General features: G+C 38.7%; 1 protein-coding gene across 3 annotated transcripts; it reads left to right on the forward strand.

Moving 5' to 3' along the window:
• The first annotated feature begins 316 nt into the window (after positions 1 to 316).
• On the forward strand, positions 317 to 16387 carry UBE2V2 (ubiquitin conjugating enzyme E2 V2). 3 transcript variants are annotated; one of them, XM_061598464.1, is made up of 4 exons: positions 317 to 425; positions 11244 to 11389; positions 13478 to 13603; positions 15520 to 16387. In XM_061598464.1, the coding sequence occupies exons 1-4, from the start codon at positions 410 to 412 to the stop codon at positions 15664 to 15666; spliced, it is 435 nt and encodes a 144-aa protein (XP_061454448.1). In that variant the 5' UTR covers positions 317 to 409; the 3' UTR covers positions 15667 to 16387. The 3 variants fall into 3 exon arrangements, with proteins under 3 accessions (XP_061454448.1, XP_061454439.1, XP_061454456.1); XM_061598455.1 differs by lacking the exon at positions 317 to 425 and adding an exon at positions 535 to 694; XM_061598472.1 differs by lacking the exon at positions 317 to 425 and adding an exon at positions 1531 to 1595.
• Positions 16388 to 18234: the final 1847 nt, after the last annotated feature.

Raw genomic sequence — 18234 nt, forward strand, 5'->3', positions numbered from 1 at the left:
GTTTTAAGTTGTTGGACTACAATTCCGATCATCTCTGGCCCCTGGCCTCGCTGGCTGTGCCTGATGGGAGTTGGAGTCCACTAGCATCGGAAGCCGCCACATCGGCTACCTCCGCAAATTCCATAATTAACCTCTGCTTGGCTTCTTTTCCCGACACTACGGCTAGAAATTCTAGGGAAGGCTCACTCCCATCAGCTGCTTTGCCTATCCCGCTGCCCACGTATTGCGAGCAGAAGCCGCCTAGGCTTCGCTCTTTCTCCCTTAGCATCGGCCTTTTCCTTTTCCATGAATTACGGTCGTCGGGCGCGAGGCGGGACTTGTTTCTAGGAAGTGATGTAGCACGCAAGGCAGAAGTCACGTGCTCGGCGCCCGTGTGTTTCCTGGCTGGTGGGGGAGGGGTTTGGACAAGATGGCCGGATCCACAGGTCTGTGTTAAGAGGAAGGGGGGTGTTTTGGAAGGGCTGAGGGGGTTTGTATCGAAAGGGTTTTTCTTGTCCTAGAGACCTGGACTGGGGGGGATCTCCGGCTTGGCTCATTCTGTAGAGAGCCGACGGTGTCAACGCAGCTGGAACAAGGTTTCAGCCGCAGGAGATGAGGGTGGAGAGGCCGCGCTGAGGCAGAGTCTTTCTCACTGGGTTGCGGGGTGGAAGTGGCTAGGCGCGGGGTTTGGAGATGCTGCTTATGCAGGCTGGAGGTGAGGCAGTTGAGATAGCTTTCCGGTCTTGGGCTTGATTTCTTTTTGTCTTTCTCTCTATGCGGTGAAATCTGAGTTTGGGTTGGATGAACTGGGGCATTTCTTCAGAGTCTTCCCCATCACCACCAACACCACCCTCTGAATATAACACTGATAAATGCCTCTTTTCCAAATCAAAGCCGATCTTAGTAGAATTTACGTGGGTTTTAATCTGTTCCCCTCGAAAGTACAGGCATTACTGGCTGCTATGGCTAGGGTGAGCATGTTTAACCAAAAAGGGGGGGTGTAATTAAGCTCTGTTTTTTGTCTTAGTATTTTCCTGATGATATGGTTACCGTTGGGATCGTTGTTTTTAGATAATCTGACACACTTTCCTCCTTTCCCACCTGTGATCTTGTTCATGGGGTTCCTGCAAAACTCCAGAAAGAAATTTTGTTCTGCTGATCAGCAGTTTGATGAGCCTTGAGGCTTTATCTCCAATTTACTTTTGATGTTGCAAGTTTTTTTTAGTCTTACTGCTCAGGCACTAAGTTAAATGAAACCGAAAGCTTTAATACTGGCATTCTGCTATTCCAGCTGCCCCTGACTTAATCTTCCTGTTTCTCATTGTTATCTCAGCCCCATTTCTTTCCTTGTTGTTTTCTGGATCTCCACCTCTTCCAGCAGCCCTGTTCTCCTCATTTTGCTTCCCCTTCCCTTCACCCCCAGTTAGTGCCCAATTCCTACCATGACTTTTCAGTAGCTCACCTTAGTCCCCCACTTCTCGTAGAGTGGTACAAGGGCAAATTTTTCTCAGTGCATTCAATTATATTCAATTTCTATATTATAGAAATCTTACACTACTCTACTGCTTGAGAACCAGGGGATGGCAGTTATTCACAATTAATGTGAAATAAAATGAGTAAGTGTTTTAGTACAATGGATTCTGTTTTTACAAAATTCATTTTATATTCAGCTTTGCCAAATTATCATGGCATATTGTCTTTGCAGTCTGTGGTCGATCATAGATGGTGTTGTAAAATAAATTTAATTATAGTTCAAAATGAATTCTCTTCAGTAACCTGGATTTATTTCTTGGTTTGTAAGTATCTTCTCTCATACCAATGGCAATATCTTTTGCATTTGAAACTTTAACAGCACTGATGGGTACTAAACTTGTGAACTTAATTTAAATAATGTTGGCCCTCTATTCCAATCTTTTATTTAAACATCCTATTAAAATTATTTTTCTTGTAACAGTACTTTGTCAATTATTTTAACCTTTAAGCTGTGCACTTCATTCAAGATCCTGAAAGGGCATTTTCAAGTTTGCAATATATACATCTATTAATCTATTTAAAGTCTTTTTAATTATGTTACAGCTTTATAAAAATTAGCCATATAAAACGAATACAGCAAAACATGTTAATAAAATCAAACTCAGCCACCACTTTGATTTAGCTCTTGTCACAAAATAGCTTAAATTAAGTCATATAGTGCTTCTGAAAGGCTTATGGAGAGTGGATTTCTGAGCTAAACGGGTACATTTGGTCAATCTAGCATCCTATGATGGGGCACAGAAGACAAGCTACTAAGTAAATAGGTCCCAAGCCATTTGGTGATTTAGGCTGCAATTCAGTACATGACTTCTCAGAAGTAAATTCCTTTGGGTTCAATAGGATTTACTCCCAGGTGAGTGTGTATTGGATTGCAGCCTTAAAGAACTACTGGGAAATGCTTTTTATATTGTTAGGTTTAAAAGGGTGTGTTGTACTTCTCTACAGTAGGTGGAGTTGCTCAATAGGATGCAGACTGACCATTAATCAGATATTTTTTTCATGGTGTGTATTGGATGGTAGATTAATCCCTCTGTACTTGGTAAGAGAACAAGGGCTTGATGACTATGTGCATGGAGCAGATATACCAATTGCTATGCATTGAATTGGTTAATATTAGACCTTACTTTGCTAGCTGTGTAGCTGTTGTGGTCCCTCAGCGTTGAGACTCTTGATAGCTGCATTTTAAAGCATTGCCAGTGAACTTAATTCTGTAAAATGTTGCTATTTTGCATTGAAGATGTTGAGTCACAATCAGACTGTAGAATGCTATATTGATCCCATGATGATCATTAGTTATAAGTACCAAACTTTTTTTAAAAAAAATTCATTTATCCAGACAAATGACTGCCTGTTTGGTACTGCTGATCTCATATATGCAATCTGCACTCACTATATTTATTAGATAACTGAACAAAACATATGTCCACTGGATTTTTAGTGGCATTTAGTGGCAACTATCCCTGTAATAACTCTTAACATTTCCCAAGGGCAAAAGTGATGTAAAAAAAAAGATTTGGATTCTAGAAGGCATTGAAATGTATTGTGCTGATTTAAGATCCCACCTCTGATACAGGCTCAGAAATATATATCTGACTATGGGCAAGCCTTTATATGCGCCTCAGTTCCCCATCTGCAAGTTCCCCATCTACAAGTGACCTGCATCTCAATATTCTTGAATCAGGAATGTTTGAGGGTACCAGAGTGGATAAATAGGATGCTCATCTTTCTCTTTGTGTGAGTGCGTGTGAGAGAAATGTCTTCGTACTTGAATTAATGCATAATTACATAATCTTATTTGTTAAATATTTTACACTTTTAATTCTGTGCTGTTACAAGGTGGTTATAGATATGCTTTTCTGCAGTATGCTTTGGAACACTTCTGTAATGCAGTTACTTAGCATTCTAATTTTTTTAGACCTATTACAAAGCATACTTACCAAGACTTAAAAGAACTGTGCTTGCTGCAAATGTCAGTGGGCCCGGTTTAGCAACGTGAAGGCCCAGAAGAAAACTGGGGGGGGGGGGACCACACATTTTTTCCTGGTTTCCCCCCCTAATTTTCAGGGAAAAACTGTTGCTTTCTCAAATTTCCCCTTCCACCCGGACTGTCACATCTTTAGCCTTGTTTTAGTTTTTACTTACAAAGCCTTAAACAGCTTGGGACCAACTTACCTGAAGGAGTGTTTTACTCCTTATCAACCTATCTGGCCATTAAGATCATTGAACAAATCCCTACCGGTTGCAGTAGGGCCTTGCTTTATTTACAGCGCTTTGCTAATGCAGTGGTCTCAATTAGACGCAATTAGGCTAAAGCCCCACTCATACGCCACTTGTTCTGCTTTTACGGCATCGCATGCCATTCTATTCAATGAGTTCTGCTTTTCAGTGGGGGTCCGGAACGTAACCTGCCATATGAGTGGGGCCCTACTGTATATCAGAACCAGTAGGTACTTGTTTAGCATCTTCCAAATTTTGGGGGGGTGACTGTTTCAGTAGTGGTTCTTTTTGTGGAACTGCCTTCAGAATAGCAGCAAACACCTACACGGGTGCAATTTTGGTTCCTGATGAAAACCATTTTTTTTTTCTGAGGCCTTTGTTGGCCCCTATTAACATTTGGTTTCTTTTTAACTTATTTGCCATTGACCCAGCTGCCTTTTTATTCTGAAGTGTGATTTTGCTGTAGGCTGCTTTTTTGTATGTCACCTTGTGATTATGAAAACCATTCTAGAACTATTTTACTAAAGTTAATGACAGTAATACATATTCAGATGCAAGTTATATTTGATGCTTTGTTAAAGACATTTGTATAAATATCAGTCTGTATAAACATCAGCCCTACAAATAAGTTTACAGAAGTTCTCTCTCTCTAACTCTTAAGTTTCATGTAGGAAAATCAGGCCACAGTTGCTGGCCATAGTTGTATAGGAGTCTTTCATTGCTGACTTCTTTTTACAGCTTCTAAATTCAAAACATAAACTGGCACTTATTTATTTACTACAAAACTGTTTAGAACTTTGCCAGAGTTTGGTACAATTCAGGCCAGAATTTGGTCTATGAAAATGATGTTTTAGATGCTCTCTGGACATCACTAAAGTCACCCTTTTAACTTGTCCAGTAACCATAAGCAGCCTTGCCCAGCTCTCATCTCATTGGCTAGATAGGCGGCCTATAAATTAAAGTTTATTATTATTATTATTATCATCAAACTTCATACAAAAACAGTTTTCATGCTGTGTTCTCTTAAGGGAACTGTAAGCTTCTGCAGCAAATGTAAACAGCTAATGAAAGTTTACTTCATACTGTCATTATGACTGCCTCAAAGTGAGGAAAAGGTCCTTTCAAAGATAACAGTACAGAGATTCTACTACCTCAGGGCTGTTATCTTAATTTACTAAGTCTTGATTGGCACAAAAAGGATAGACTCTTTGCAAAACAGAGCAGGAAGCTTCTGGTGGGAAAGCACTGGCTGGCTTGATAAATGACTACAATTCATTCAGCACTGAACTGAACATGTGAAATTTTGAAGAATGTCCTGCAAACCTGTGGTCTGGTTAGGACAATTGTATCTTTTTTTAATAAACCAAGATATGCACATTCCTTCTACCCATAGTCACAGCTCCTTCCCTCCACCCTTTGCGGTGTGCCAGTTTTCAATTAACTATAGTTTTCCATTGCATCCAAACTGGAAAACTGTTGGTTTCACGTTTAGAACAAGCAATGATCTTTAATCAATTTCATACCATGGTTTAAGATTGTGGCTTGTTCAAAACCTGTTAACCATAATTTCCCAGGTCAAACAGATGGGACAAAATGCTTCCAAGCTTACCACAGTGTGCTGCAAAGGCAAAAGGAAAGAGGCTCTGTGCATAGGCAAAAAGTTCGTGCGCATCTCAGCAATGCAGCCAGTGTCTTGGGGGCAACACGACCTGGTTACCTTGAGGCAATTTTTAGTTGCCTGTGGTGAACCAGGTCTGTTTTAATGACAAGGAGATACATGTGTAGAAGCTTATGTATATCGAAACTTAAGAAATCTCTTCATTTTTTGATGCAGTTTTACTTTCACAGAGAATGTAGTAATGACTTCAGCGCTGTCACTTCAGTTCTGTTTTTAAGCAATAAAGCATAGCAAGATACTGTTAGCAGGCATGCCAGCTGAAATCCTGCTGGGCAAATTCAGTTTTCAAATGAGCCATTACTGGTACTAGGGCAGGCACTGTGACCTCTGCTTATCACCTATAGTCCTTATTTCCTGTATTTTATGACAGTTACCCATCACTTTCTCAAACTTTACTTTCAGCAAGGTTCTCATGAAACTATGTTAACAATTGGCTATAATCCAATGGCCAATTTGCAAAACCTTGTTCTTTGATGACACAGTTATTTCAAAAGTACTGTTAATACTTGCAGTGCATGTTATTGATGAGTAAAAGCTTTAACACGTGTAGATTATTTAATAACGTGTGTATTGTCTCTAAAACATTTCAAAGTATGTATTGTATTTGGTTAATGCTTTATTGAGGCAGAGCTGAAATCATGTCTGCCCTGTTTAAAGATGTAAAATTTCTGGAAATTTTGAAGCATGGAAAAAACCAGGTTTTTCCTGGGTTTTTTTCCAGAAAAAAATGGAAATTTTTGGAAAAATTGAAAAAATGCAATATTAGCACTTTTTACAGATTGAAAGTCACTTTGTTACTTCAGGAACATAAAATGTAATTATGTACAAGTTGGTTTGGCATAAAAGTATGTTTTATTCAAACAATTATTACAAATCGAATTTACTTTTTAAATTTTTTACTTTTTTTTGTAACAAATGGAGCTACAAGCGCCTGAACTGTAAGAAACACCTGAACTATAAGGAACCTCTTTCATTTTGCCAGTGTATGAGGAGCAGGCAAAAAACAATTTAAAAAAGACATGAAAGTTAAAAGAGGAAAGCACAAAAGCAGAACTACAGCAGAATGTCAAGAATACTAAAGTAATGACAACAGAAGATTTATGTAACTTTAAAGTTGACAACAAGGACATTGAACTTGTCAAGAAAAGGTCCTCAAGTGCAAAGATGTATCACAGAACACTAAAGGCAGGATCATTCAGACCATGGTATTCCTGATCTCTATATATGGATGTGAAAGTTGGACAGTGAAAAAACCAGATAAGAGAAAAATCAATTCATTTGAAATGTGGTGCTGGAGGAGAGCTTTGCGAAAAAGACCAATAATTGGGTGTTAGGACAAATTAAACCAGAACTATCACTAGAAGCTAAAATAATGAAACTGAGGTTATCATACTTTGTGGACACATAATGAGAAATCATGATTCACTAGAAAAGACAATAATGTTGGGAGTAGAAAAAGAGGAAGGCCACACATTAATTTCATAAAGGAAGCCACAAATCTGAACTTACAAGATCTGAACAGGGTGGTTTACAACAGATGCTGTTGGAGGTCACCGATTCATAGGGTCGCCATAAGTCGAAACTGACTTGAAGGCACATAACAACAACAAAAGTTCTCCACAGTGTCAAGCAGACATAAAGCACCCATTCCCATAATAAGAACCGAGAAAAAGGGGGGATTCAATGAAACACTTTATTCATCATGCAAAAATAAAACATTCAATAATCAATTTTTTCTTCATTTTTTAATTTTTCCAATTTTTCAGAAAAAAACAAGGCTTTGGAAAGAAATGGAAAAAATGTTTTTTTCCCCTGAATTTTTCCAGTTTTTGTCTGGGCCTTCACATCTCTAGCCCTGTTTCCATGATGTTTAATGCATATAGATCTCATATTTAATGCTGCAATTAGGGGAGGAAGCCATTAGTCTAAAAAAAAGGACATTTTGTCAAAGAGCAAGTGGCAGGTCATGCAGAAAAAAGATGGTTCTAGCTTCTATCAGATATTGAATGTAGTTTCACCTGTTTAGAAATAGCTGTTCATTTACACAATAGCACTGTAATGAGTCTGATGCTGCTTACTAATGTTTACAAATATTCTTATGTATTATTAAATGTTCACTGTCAAACAAAGACAGCAATTGATTCAAAACAATTATAATCCTTCGTGAACATTTAAAAAAATTATTTATTAAATTTATATCCTGCCCTTCCTCCCAGTAGTTCAGGGCAGCAATTAGTCTCTAATATATGGCTATACTATGAGGGTCCTAATTCAAAAACTATTTTCCAAGGCAACCACTGGACACCCTCAATCTTAGCTGGAAACAAAAGCAGGGCATTTATTGGGAGCATATTTTTTTTTGCAAGGAGAAACTGCTTACTTGGCTAGTGTAACTTGTGCTATTGGTTATGTGTTCCTAGCCATAATTCCTGAAGAATGAGTGTAGGGAATTGTTAAAGCTTTATTTATAGTGGGGCAAATAATGGTTTATTTAACTTTTTTTCTTCTAAATCCAAGTGTACTTTGCATTTTGCTTGAAGCAGAGCATTGTGGGGAAGGAGTGGCAGCTTCCCCACTTCACATCAGTAGAGAAACAGCTGATGTCCTTTCACTTCATCTAAAAATGAAAAATTGCCTGTAATTGTGATAACTTTCCCATGATTGCTTTCCTCTGCTCAGTTGTTACTCATAAAAGGCAACTATTTTATTGGAATATACAATGTATTCCTTTATAGCTTGTGTGAATCATAGTCTGGTGTATGTCAAAATCATTAGCACCCATTCCTATATTTCAGCCTAATGAGTGCAAACTTAAGAGCTCTAGCATCTTAGGTCTTTAGCTCTTTTGCAGATATTATCTGTTAAAATCCCTTAGCACTTTTCTCAGTCTGATCTCCAATAATGTCATGTGAGCATGCTTCTAGTCAAAGCAAATTAGAGCAGGCATTGCATGCTTGCATAATTGTTTGACCTACACAAGGAATCAAATGTGTACATATCTGGATTAGTAACTTGACATATGCAACAGTTTGAGCTGCCAGTATAATGTGATTTGAATCACATTTTGATATGCTTCCTTTATTTGTCAGAAAATGATTTATTGCGAATTTACTTCTTAGCCAATCTTTTCCCCAGAACTAACTCCTCTTAAGTGCCTTGTGGTTTGGAATTTCGTCTCCACAAACATTTATGTGTACATGACATTCTTTTAAATGTGCAAGTTCTGTGAATAACAAAAACTTCATGGGACCATTTTGAATGATGATATCTTGGCTTAATAAAATATATGAACAATATATTCAACATATATTGTATGTTTTCTGTAAGCCATTTTGAGGCATATAGTAATAAGCAGGTTATAAATTTCTTAAACTAAACAAGCCTTTAACCCATGCACACAGCCCCTTTGCTCCCGCCTTTGCAATGTGAGCACTCAAACCAGGAAGCCTCTGGTAAACCATAATTCATAGGAAAATAGAGTTACAACCTATCCAAGGCTGGGGACCATCATTTTGGGGTTTGGACAAAATAGGAAACTCTGGTTAATTGAAGACTTCCTGATTTGTTTGTGTGTACAGCAAAATGAAGAGCAAAGATGCTGAATGCTCAGCCCTGTAGCCAATCTTCTTTGTTAGGCTGGACAGCCACATTTCTAGGTGGGACGTTGGGGGGGGCACATAGCTCCAGCCAATCCCCCCCCCCCGGTAGAGAGGATGTGAGGAGCAGGGAAAGGGAAAGACCTTCCACCTCAATCCTCTATGCAAAGACTACGTTAACTTACATAATGAGTTATATAAACATTAAGTTAACAGAAAATGTAGTATGAACACCAGGAGTTAAATGACTGGCATATTTTTTGTTTCATAATAAAAAAGGATGCTAAGGATACAGTGAACAAGGGAATACCAAAAGGGATAAAACAAACAAAATGGTTTATGCTATAACTGAGCAGTTAAAAACTAGTGTGGAGCTTTTCTCAAAAATTCAGTTTTAATCTTGTATCATGACAACACCAATACAAAAAAAAAGGTTTAGAAACTGAGTAAGAGCACAGTACAACCATAGTCAAGCTTTTAGAGTGAGTGGTGCTGAGAACAATGTGCATAACCTTGTTAAAGTTAATGAGATTGAGTCCTTAACTTTGTAAAATATTTGCTGCATAATAGACTTCCTTTTACTTATAAGTAAATGCTTGATAAACATGCAAGAAAGCTTTCTGAATGATAAGTTCACAGTACACCTTTTCAGAGAGAAAAAATTGCATACCACCTACAAACCATAGCAGCTTTCATTTTTTCCTAGAATTAGAGTGATGTAAACTTTTCATCAAAGTTAAGGTTAGCTGTCTTTCTTTTTTCTAATATGCTAAATGCTTGTGAGTCACTGAACTCTGAAAAAGCCTCATGTTGAGTTGCACACTTTGGGAAAATAAGAAATTAGGCCTAAGTAGTCTGCTAACCAATTTACTGTAGTGTGCATAGCAGTGTTTCTATTCCTCAAGGGCTGTTTTCACCCTTTCCCGAGTACTCAAGAAAAAGAAGTTATCTCTATTTCACCTTTTAGCAATAAGCACCCAGTTCTGTTCTACGCATCATAATAACTGCAAAATAAATGAACTGTTACTACTTACTGCAAGCAAACAACCATGCTTCTTTATTGCTGGCTGTGTAGAGAACACAACTGAAACTGAAAAGCAGAGCAAAGGAAAGTCCCAAGGTGTGAAGTCTAACTCTAGCCCATAATATAAAGTTCTAATATTTAACTCTTCAAGGGCCATGTTACTATACTGGCTGTTTGTTTTTTTCAGGAGCACGTAAGTAATTATAGGGTAATTGTGATAATGAAAAATCCACCTTCAGTCAGGGAAGTCTTAAGTAATCAGACTTTGGGAGCTCTTCCAGATGAGGTTTTTGTTGTACACTTGCCCTGCCTTAGTCACTGAGTTTTTCAGAGGCTCCTATTCTTAAATTGCTCATGTCTGTCATGTCACAAATTAAAAAGACAATTTCCCAAAAAAATCTGGGTGGGTGGGTGAAGGGCAACCCTAGGGAAGGCAGTACGCCCATTCCCTCCCAACCCACGGCTACAGGGCTGTGAGTGCTTGGTGGAAAGACATATTTCAGCATAAGCTGAGATATGGCTGTCTGAATGCAGCCAGTGTTTCACAGGGACTATGATATCACAAAGATGGCAAAGATCCCACAGTACAAACAGATGTTCATTATACACCAAATAGGCAGCAATCTTGGGCTTCAGTCTGTTTAAGTAAACCAGGTGATTGCCAGCTTTGCCTTCCTCACTCAGGCAAATCTCCAGCAGTGGATGGTAAACCCAAGAAGCTTGTAGCTTTATTCAAATATGAATTCTCTCCCAAGCGCCCAAGAGAAGTATCAGCTTAAATTGTGTTTACTGTTGTAACATTGAGGTGGCATTCCCAGTTTTATGTATTAGATTTTTTTGAAGCAGAAAATTGATGCACTATATGGTGAAAATAATGTTGATAATCTCTGATTTCCAAATAATGAAATTTGACTATACATTTTAGAATTGTTGCTTAAAAAAGACCCATGAGAATATGCCATTTTTCAAAACAGATCCAAATAATTTGACACAATTGCTGAGGAATATAAAATTCAAGGTGTTGTATGATACTTCATTAGTGAGAATGTGTTTGTTCCGGTGTAACATAGTTACCTGTAAAATGTGTTATATGCAGAAATTCTCAGGTGTGAATTTGTAATGAATTTGATGGGTGAACCATCATGCTAATGGGTAAAAAGAGGCCAGCTCTGATTTTGAACATTTCTATTTACATTGTTTTACTTTTTTCAAATAGTTAAAGTCCCTCGTAATTTTCGCTTGTTGGAAGAACTGGAAGAAGGTCAGAAAGGAGTAGGAGATGGTACAGTAAGCTGGGGCCTTGAAGATGACGAAGACATGACACTTACAAGGTGGACGGGCATGATTATTGGGCCACCAAGGGTCAGTATTATAAGTTAGATCTTTATTTAAAAACACTATGAGGTCATGTTTTAGCAGAAAGTTTCAGATATTTGCAATTAATGGCAATTGGCTACAGTTATGCTATAGGGTTGAATCAACTAAGTCATAGAGTAGAACCATTGATTTCTACTCTGAGTATAACTCAGGGGTTCCCAAACTGTTGTCTGTGAACCTCATTCAGATGGCCCATGGCATGTCCATATTAAATATTCATGTTGATTTTTAATTGTATTTTTATTTCTTATATTGTATTTTACTGTATTTCAATCTGAATTCTGTGGGCTTGGAAATAATCTGGAGGCCCATGTAACTGTGGTAAGAATGCAGTTAGATGCTCTCAATATCCAGCTCAAGTTCAGCAGCTTGGCTTCAGCATTCTATACCATGGCCACATATGACATTTCAAAAACATACCCAGTTGGCACACTAGCCTAAGTTTAGCAAAGGCTCTCCTAGCCATCCTCGGGACATTCAGGGGCAAAGTTGAATCCAGGAGCACACCCAAACAGCAAATTGGATTTTTTCAAGGGGAGTTGTCACCCCATCCAAGATTGATTGAACTCCTATTCCCAGACTGATGGTTTTACTGACCAGGAGCACATTCTTTCATCACTCATCCAAGGAAGCAGCTGGCAACCTTCTGTTTTGTTGCTACTGCTGGTTTTTAAATCTTCAATTAATCAAGATGGAATTGCACTGTCTGATTACTAGTTTGATCGATGGTTACATTTTTCCCAAGTCAATTTGATACATGCATATTCTTTCTGAGTGTTCAGTAATTTTGAGTACTTCAGCCATACTGAGATTAGAATGAATTGTAAGCCAGTTCTGATGATGCCATATAGTAAGCAATTCAGATCCTTCGGTAACTGATTGACTGGAACGTAAATAGAACTTTAATGATAACTGTAAGCCACTTTATTCATTGAAATAATTATTATTGAAGTACTAAAGGAGTTAAATACTATTTTTAGGAGTGATAGGTGCTATAAAGGAACTCATACTGTGTTTCAGATGAGGGAGATGCCTTGCATAATATCAACGCAAACTATGTGAACAAAGTATGCATAGGCTCAGGATCCAAAAGGCTGCTTCAATATGTGTGGAAAATAGGAGGAGATAGTTTCTTATGTGTGAAAGGGAAGAGCCTTTAATAGGTACAGAATCACATGGTTGATGTGTTGTGAGGATCTTTCCACCATTACTAATGTTTAGTGGCAGTAGACTTTTAGGTGACCATTATTGGTACTAGGCTTTTTGTTTCAAGTGTGGTTACCTTTCACTGTCTCTCAGCATCTACATTGAAGCTGGGTATTATTAGAAGTAGAAGCTGATCTTAAGTTCTGTTGATACTTTCTTTTCAATTTTGGATTGGTCCAAAATTTTATTTGAGGATATTGGCTGCTTTCTGTCGTCTTTCTGTTGCCTTTACATGTGTATATTTCTTATCTTTTCTCAATTTAATTTTTTTAAAAAATAATGGTAGCGCTGAGGTGTGGGTTTTGTGTATATTATGGGGAGAGGTGCATTTGAGATTTTATTTGCATTCTAAAAATCGTAGGACAAATCTTCTAGATGTTATATTTCAGAAAGGCCTGAAATCATCTGTGGCACAGAAAAAAAAAGTCTGTCATGAAACGGTAACACCAGTTCCCTCTTGCTATCCTTTAGTCACGTTGAAGCATTAGAAGATACTTATTTGTCCCAATCCTGCTAGGGGTGCTATATGTGCATATCCTCAAATAGATGGGGAACTGGGTATATATACAAGTCCTGTTTGTGGTTCTTCACTCCAGTCCAATAGCTAGTCTTCATTGCATGGAGCCCTTTCTTAAAAAATAAGTAAATCACCAAACAGCTGTTCAGGAGGCAAAAGGAGACTAAATTCACTGTTATCCCCCTGCTACCACACTTTAACAAATGATTAACAGGTTCTCACCAACTTTGAACCAGCTCTGCACATAATGCTTTGGATTGGGATGACTGATTTTATTTCAGTATTGTTTTGTTTGAATACATACTAGCTTTCAGAGTGATTAATTCTTTTTTCCCTCCTCTATTTTCTAGACAAATTATGAAAACAGAATATACAGCTTGAAAGTAGAGTGTGGGCCTAAATATCCAGAAGCACCTCCAACAGTTAGATTCGTAACTAAAATTAATATGAATGGAATAAATAATTCCAATGGAATGGTAAGCTGGAATGCAAGATGATCAAACTAGTTTATCTCTGCTAGAAAGCTGTTAAGGATTCTGTTTGTTTTTTCTTCCACAGGTTGTATGTCCATCTGCTGTTATATGCCCTGAACTAGTTAACATATTACTTTGTAAATTATGCTGGCATATTGTGTCAATGATAACTACAAACAATGGGTTGCATCCAGTCTTTGTCATTTTTAGAATAGACCCATTGAAATTGTGAGACTTACGTTAGCCATGACTACTTTGTCCCATTGACTTCATTGGGGTCTACTCGTAAGTATGATTAAGTCTGGATCCATACCAGTGTTCTAAAGTGATAGTGAAGGCAACAGGTTCAATTGATTTTATGTAGTGCAAGGAATAGGAAACATTTTTTAATCCTTACGTCTTCCAACACTGTCAGCTTCTTTTGTGTATAGAAATGTGCAAAAGCCACAAATAGGCTACATGTGCATATCTCTTGCTCTGTGCATGAAGTGGGAAGGAGAATCATCTAGGAAATATGTTAATATTTGAAATGCCCTTGAGTCCATATATCAAGATTTCACAATTAGGATCATGATTTAGGGTACTATAAAATAAATGAAACATGTTAGTCAGTTGTGGTTTGCCTTTGCCTACTGTTAGGTGAAATAGTTAAAATATACAAACTTAGTAGCAGCCATGGGCCCTTTCACTCCTGTGCTTCTATTGTGGTCAATCCAACTAAAGCTGAGGAAGCTGCATAGTGAAAATGACTCTTCAAGTCTCTCTCAATCTTAGATAATAAAATGCAAAGCAACAGTACATCTTTGTTCCCTCTCAGTTTCTGTGCTTGCTTTGTATCTGGTTTTTTTTCTTCAGTTGAGTAAGCCATTGTTTTCAAGATAATAAACTGAAAATCCAGTAAATGGGAGCTATAGACTTGTAAGCCGGTTGCAGATCTGTACGAGAGAAGTCAGGTCAAAAGTTGAACAACTGAATTCCAAAGAAAGATTAAATTCCTCTGGATTTTGTTAGGAAGAATTGTACCACTAGAAATTTGGCTTAGTTATAAAAGATTTCATGTAGACTAGGGGTGGCTAAACTTTTTTATTTTGGTCCAAAGGCTGCATTCACTCTTGGCCAACTCATCTGTAAAGATGAAATAATATAGAGGCTAAACATATGCCACATTATCGAAGAATAATGAGTTGATACACTTTGACATTTACAGCTTTCTGTTGAATATGCTGTTAAAACAAAAATGATTGGTTTTTCTAGCCCCATAAGCCCCTATAATACATTATTTTCACTTACCTTCCTCCACTTGAACTGTTTACCAGAAGATGTTGACTTGTTCTGAAAAGGTTCACTCTGCAGTTATGAGAACTTAAAAACTGCTTTTCTTTAAGAGCCAAAAGTTCTCATGCTGGACATTTGTGCCCTTGCTGGTTTACGATGAGTCACAATGATGCAGTATTGGCCACCAGCTTGGACGGCTTTAAAAGAAGATTAGACAAATTCATGGAGGACAGGGCTATCAATGGCTACTAGCCATGATGGCTGTGCTCTGCCACCCTAGTCAGAGGCAGCATGTTTCTGAAAACCGGTTGCTGGAAGCGTCAGGAGGGGAGAGTGTTCTTGCACTCGGGTCCTGCTTGCGGGCTTCCCCCAGGCACCTGGTTGGCCACTGTGAGAACAGGATGCTGGACTAGATGGGCCACTGGCCTGATCCAGCAGGCTCTTCTTATGTTCTTATGTTCTTAATGATAAGTAGGCCCCATTCTTATCACTTATGTACTAGTGTAGCTGGTGTTAGCACCGGGCCATAAGATTAGACTGCTGGTGTTCAGAGTCTCTGAAAACTCAATGCAAGCATGCTGCCGTGGTTAAGAAACAGTTTTTTCTATATGTCTTACTTAAATGTACACTTTGTTTCTTTACAGGTGGATGCACGGAGCATACCAGTGTTAGCAAAATGGCAAAATTCTTATAGCATTAAAGTTGTTCTTCAAGAGCTAAGGCGTCTAATGATGTCCAAAGAAAATATGAAGCTTCCACAACCTCCAGAAGGACAAACTTACAATAATTAATTTTAGCTGAATCCCAAACTTGTCTTAAACAACTTCTACTTATGTTTAATGTCTTGATTCAATCTCACAATGCAAACCACCCACACATTAAGAGTTTCTGCTGGTGTACATGATCTGGACATTTGAAAGAATATATATATGTATATGTATGCCCCATATGTTTTCAGGCACAATCAGAGAAAAAAGGCAGCACAATTATTTTTCTCTTTACCAAGGCACTATCATTTTAAGCATAAACCTGAAGTAGCCTAAAATTGGAGCTCCAGTGTTTCAAGACAAAAGCATGACAGGAAGTGTCAGTTTGCTGTGGAATAATGTTTCAGAAAACTTTCTCAAGAAGAAAAAATACAAATGGCATGCTTTATCCATTCTGCTTTAGTAAAAGAGCTGCAGATAAAATTGTTTAAGTAGCAGGTACTGCAAATACCATTGCTCAACTTCTTTAATTTTTGCAAAGGTGTGGGTGCTGACTGCTAGTAGTGTCATAAAATACGGTCAGGATTGTTTTGATACTTGTATTTATAAAATGGGGGAATGATTTTCTTTTACGCGGCTCCTGTGTGTTACATGTAATGGACATTGCAAATATTTGTTTACAGTCTTTGTTCTAATAAACCATGCATTTAAGTTTTAGTGAAACGAAACATAAAAGGAAATAGGTGTATGGATATGTGATTGAGAATAAAATTAGTCTTCAAATGTAAATAAAATGTGGAAAGTATCCTCTGAGACTGTGCTATTTCTCTATTTAAGTTATACCAGTACTACCTTGCAGTGGTGGGTAGTCAAATATTGATCCTAACCTATGACAGTGTTCCACTTTCTTTTCCTTTATAGCTTAGTCTGCTGAAGAATTTCAGCCAAGCAGTTCCTTAAAGATGCTAGCCACAGGTTAGGCTCTGCATATGTAATACTCTTTAAAAACAAAACATGTATTGGAAGACAGAAAGGACATCTAGTTGTAACTCTTCGCTGCTTTCATGACTGCGTACTCTGTGTGACTTATATTCTTGTAGTGCTTTCGTTACTTTTTAAAAAGCAGTTTACTATTAAAAGCTATGGGTTGTATTCAGTGGTGACATTCAGCTTGACAGTAAGGAGTCTGTCAGCAGAATGGGATGGGGAGAGCAATTTGGGGGTTGGGGCACCCTCTAGAGTAGATTTAGGGAAGTTTCAGGGGAAAGGGTGAATTGCTGAAAATTGCTTCCTGCTGTGTTCCACTGACTGAAGCATTACATTCAGCTGAGTGATACCATTGGATTCAACTCTCTGATAATGAGGGGGAAAGATGGAACTCTTGGAAACCATTTCTGTACTGTCTTTAAGTTCTGTGGTGTTGATGCGAGAAGATTCAGGACACTTAGAGGAAGAGTATAGGTTACTGCATTTCTAGGACTGACTGCTCTGAAATATTTTTTTTTCAAAATTGAGATGTGTAGACCGCAAATTGAACACATCAAGGGTGGGGGAAGCTGCAATGTGGATAATTCGCAAGAGAAAATGCTCCAAGAGTAAAAGATTAACTGGAGTTTGCATATACAGGTTCATGGTACCTTCCATGGTCACGATTGGCCAACCTCTGCACTGTGTGCGCAGTCTTTTTGCTTGCTTTCCTGAGCTGTTATAGCAGGGGTGGGAAACCTCTGGTCCGTGGGCCACATTTGGCCCACCAATCCTCTCCATTTGGCTTGCAAGTCTTTTTTCCATAAACAACATCTAACCTGCCCCATACCTGATGTCACATATGATGTCAGGTGTGGGGCAGACACTGATGTGGCTACAAAGGAACAATCAGCTTAAAGTGAGGTCCTGGTGGTTCTTTTGCTGGAGCAAGGTGTACTCCCATCACCCTTCAGCTTATGGATGTGGGGAGTATGCTTTGTTCTCATAGCACCAAGCTAAACCTCCATTCTGACAGCGGTTTCAATGAAAACCACTTACTGAAACAAGGCATATATCCTCCCCCCCCCTCCACAAAAAAGATAAGTTGATTACAGTATAAGAGGCCTCTAGATTAGACCCAAGGATCCATCTAGACCTTATTTTTGCTACTGGACATGGGGATGGTGATCTGGATGTGGGGAGTTTTACATCTCTCCCTTTGTCATGGACAGATCACCGCTTGCTGAAGTTTAGACTTTCAGTGGCTTTTCCCCTCTGCAAGGGTGGGGGACCTACTATATTGGTCCGCCCCCGGAGACTAATGGATCCTGAAGGTTTTCAAAGGGCTCTGGGGGATTTTCCAGCTGATAAGACTGGCGCTCCTGTCGAAGCCCTGGTCGAACTGTGGAATGCGGAGATGACCCGGGCTGTAGACATGATTGCTCCTGCGCGCCCTCTCCTGTGTAGAGCTCATACAGCTCCATGGAGCTGAGAGCGATGAAACAAGATAGGAGGCGGCTTGAGCGGAGGTGGAGGCGAACTCCCGATGGATGCAATTATGAGCTGGTAAGTGCTTTCCACTAAGCTGTACTCAAGAGCGGTGAGGGTGGCAAAAAAACAACATTTTGCTGCCACTATTAAGTCATCTGTTTGCCACCCAGCGGAGCTTTTTAGAGTTGTCCGAGG

The sequence above is a fragment of the Rhineura floridana genome, chromosome 1 (genome assembly GCF_030035675.1).
Source record: "Rhineura floridana isolate rRhiFlo1 chromosome 1, rRhiFlo1.hap2, whole genome shotgun sequence".
Lineage (NCBI taxonomy): Eukaryota > Metazoa > Chordata > Lepidosauria > Squamata > Rhineuridae > Rhineura > Rhineura floridana.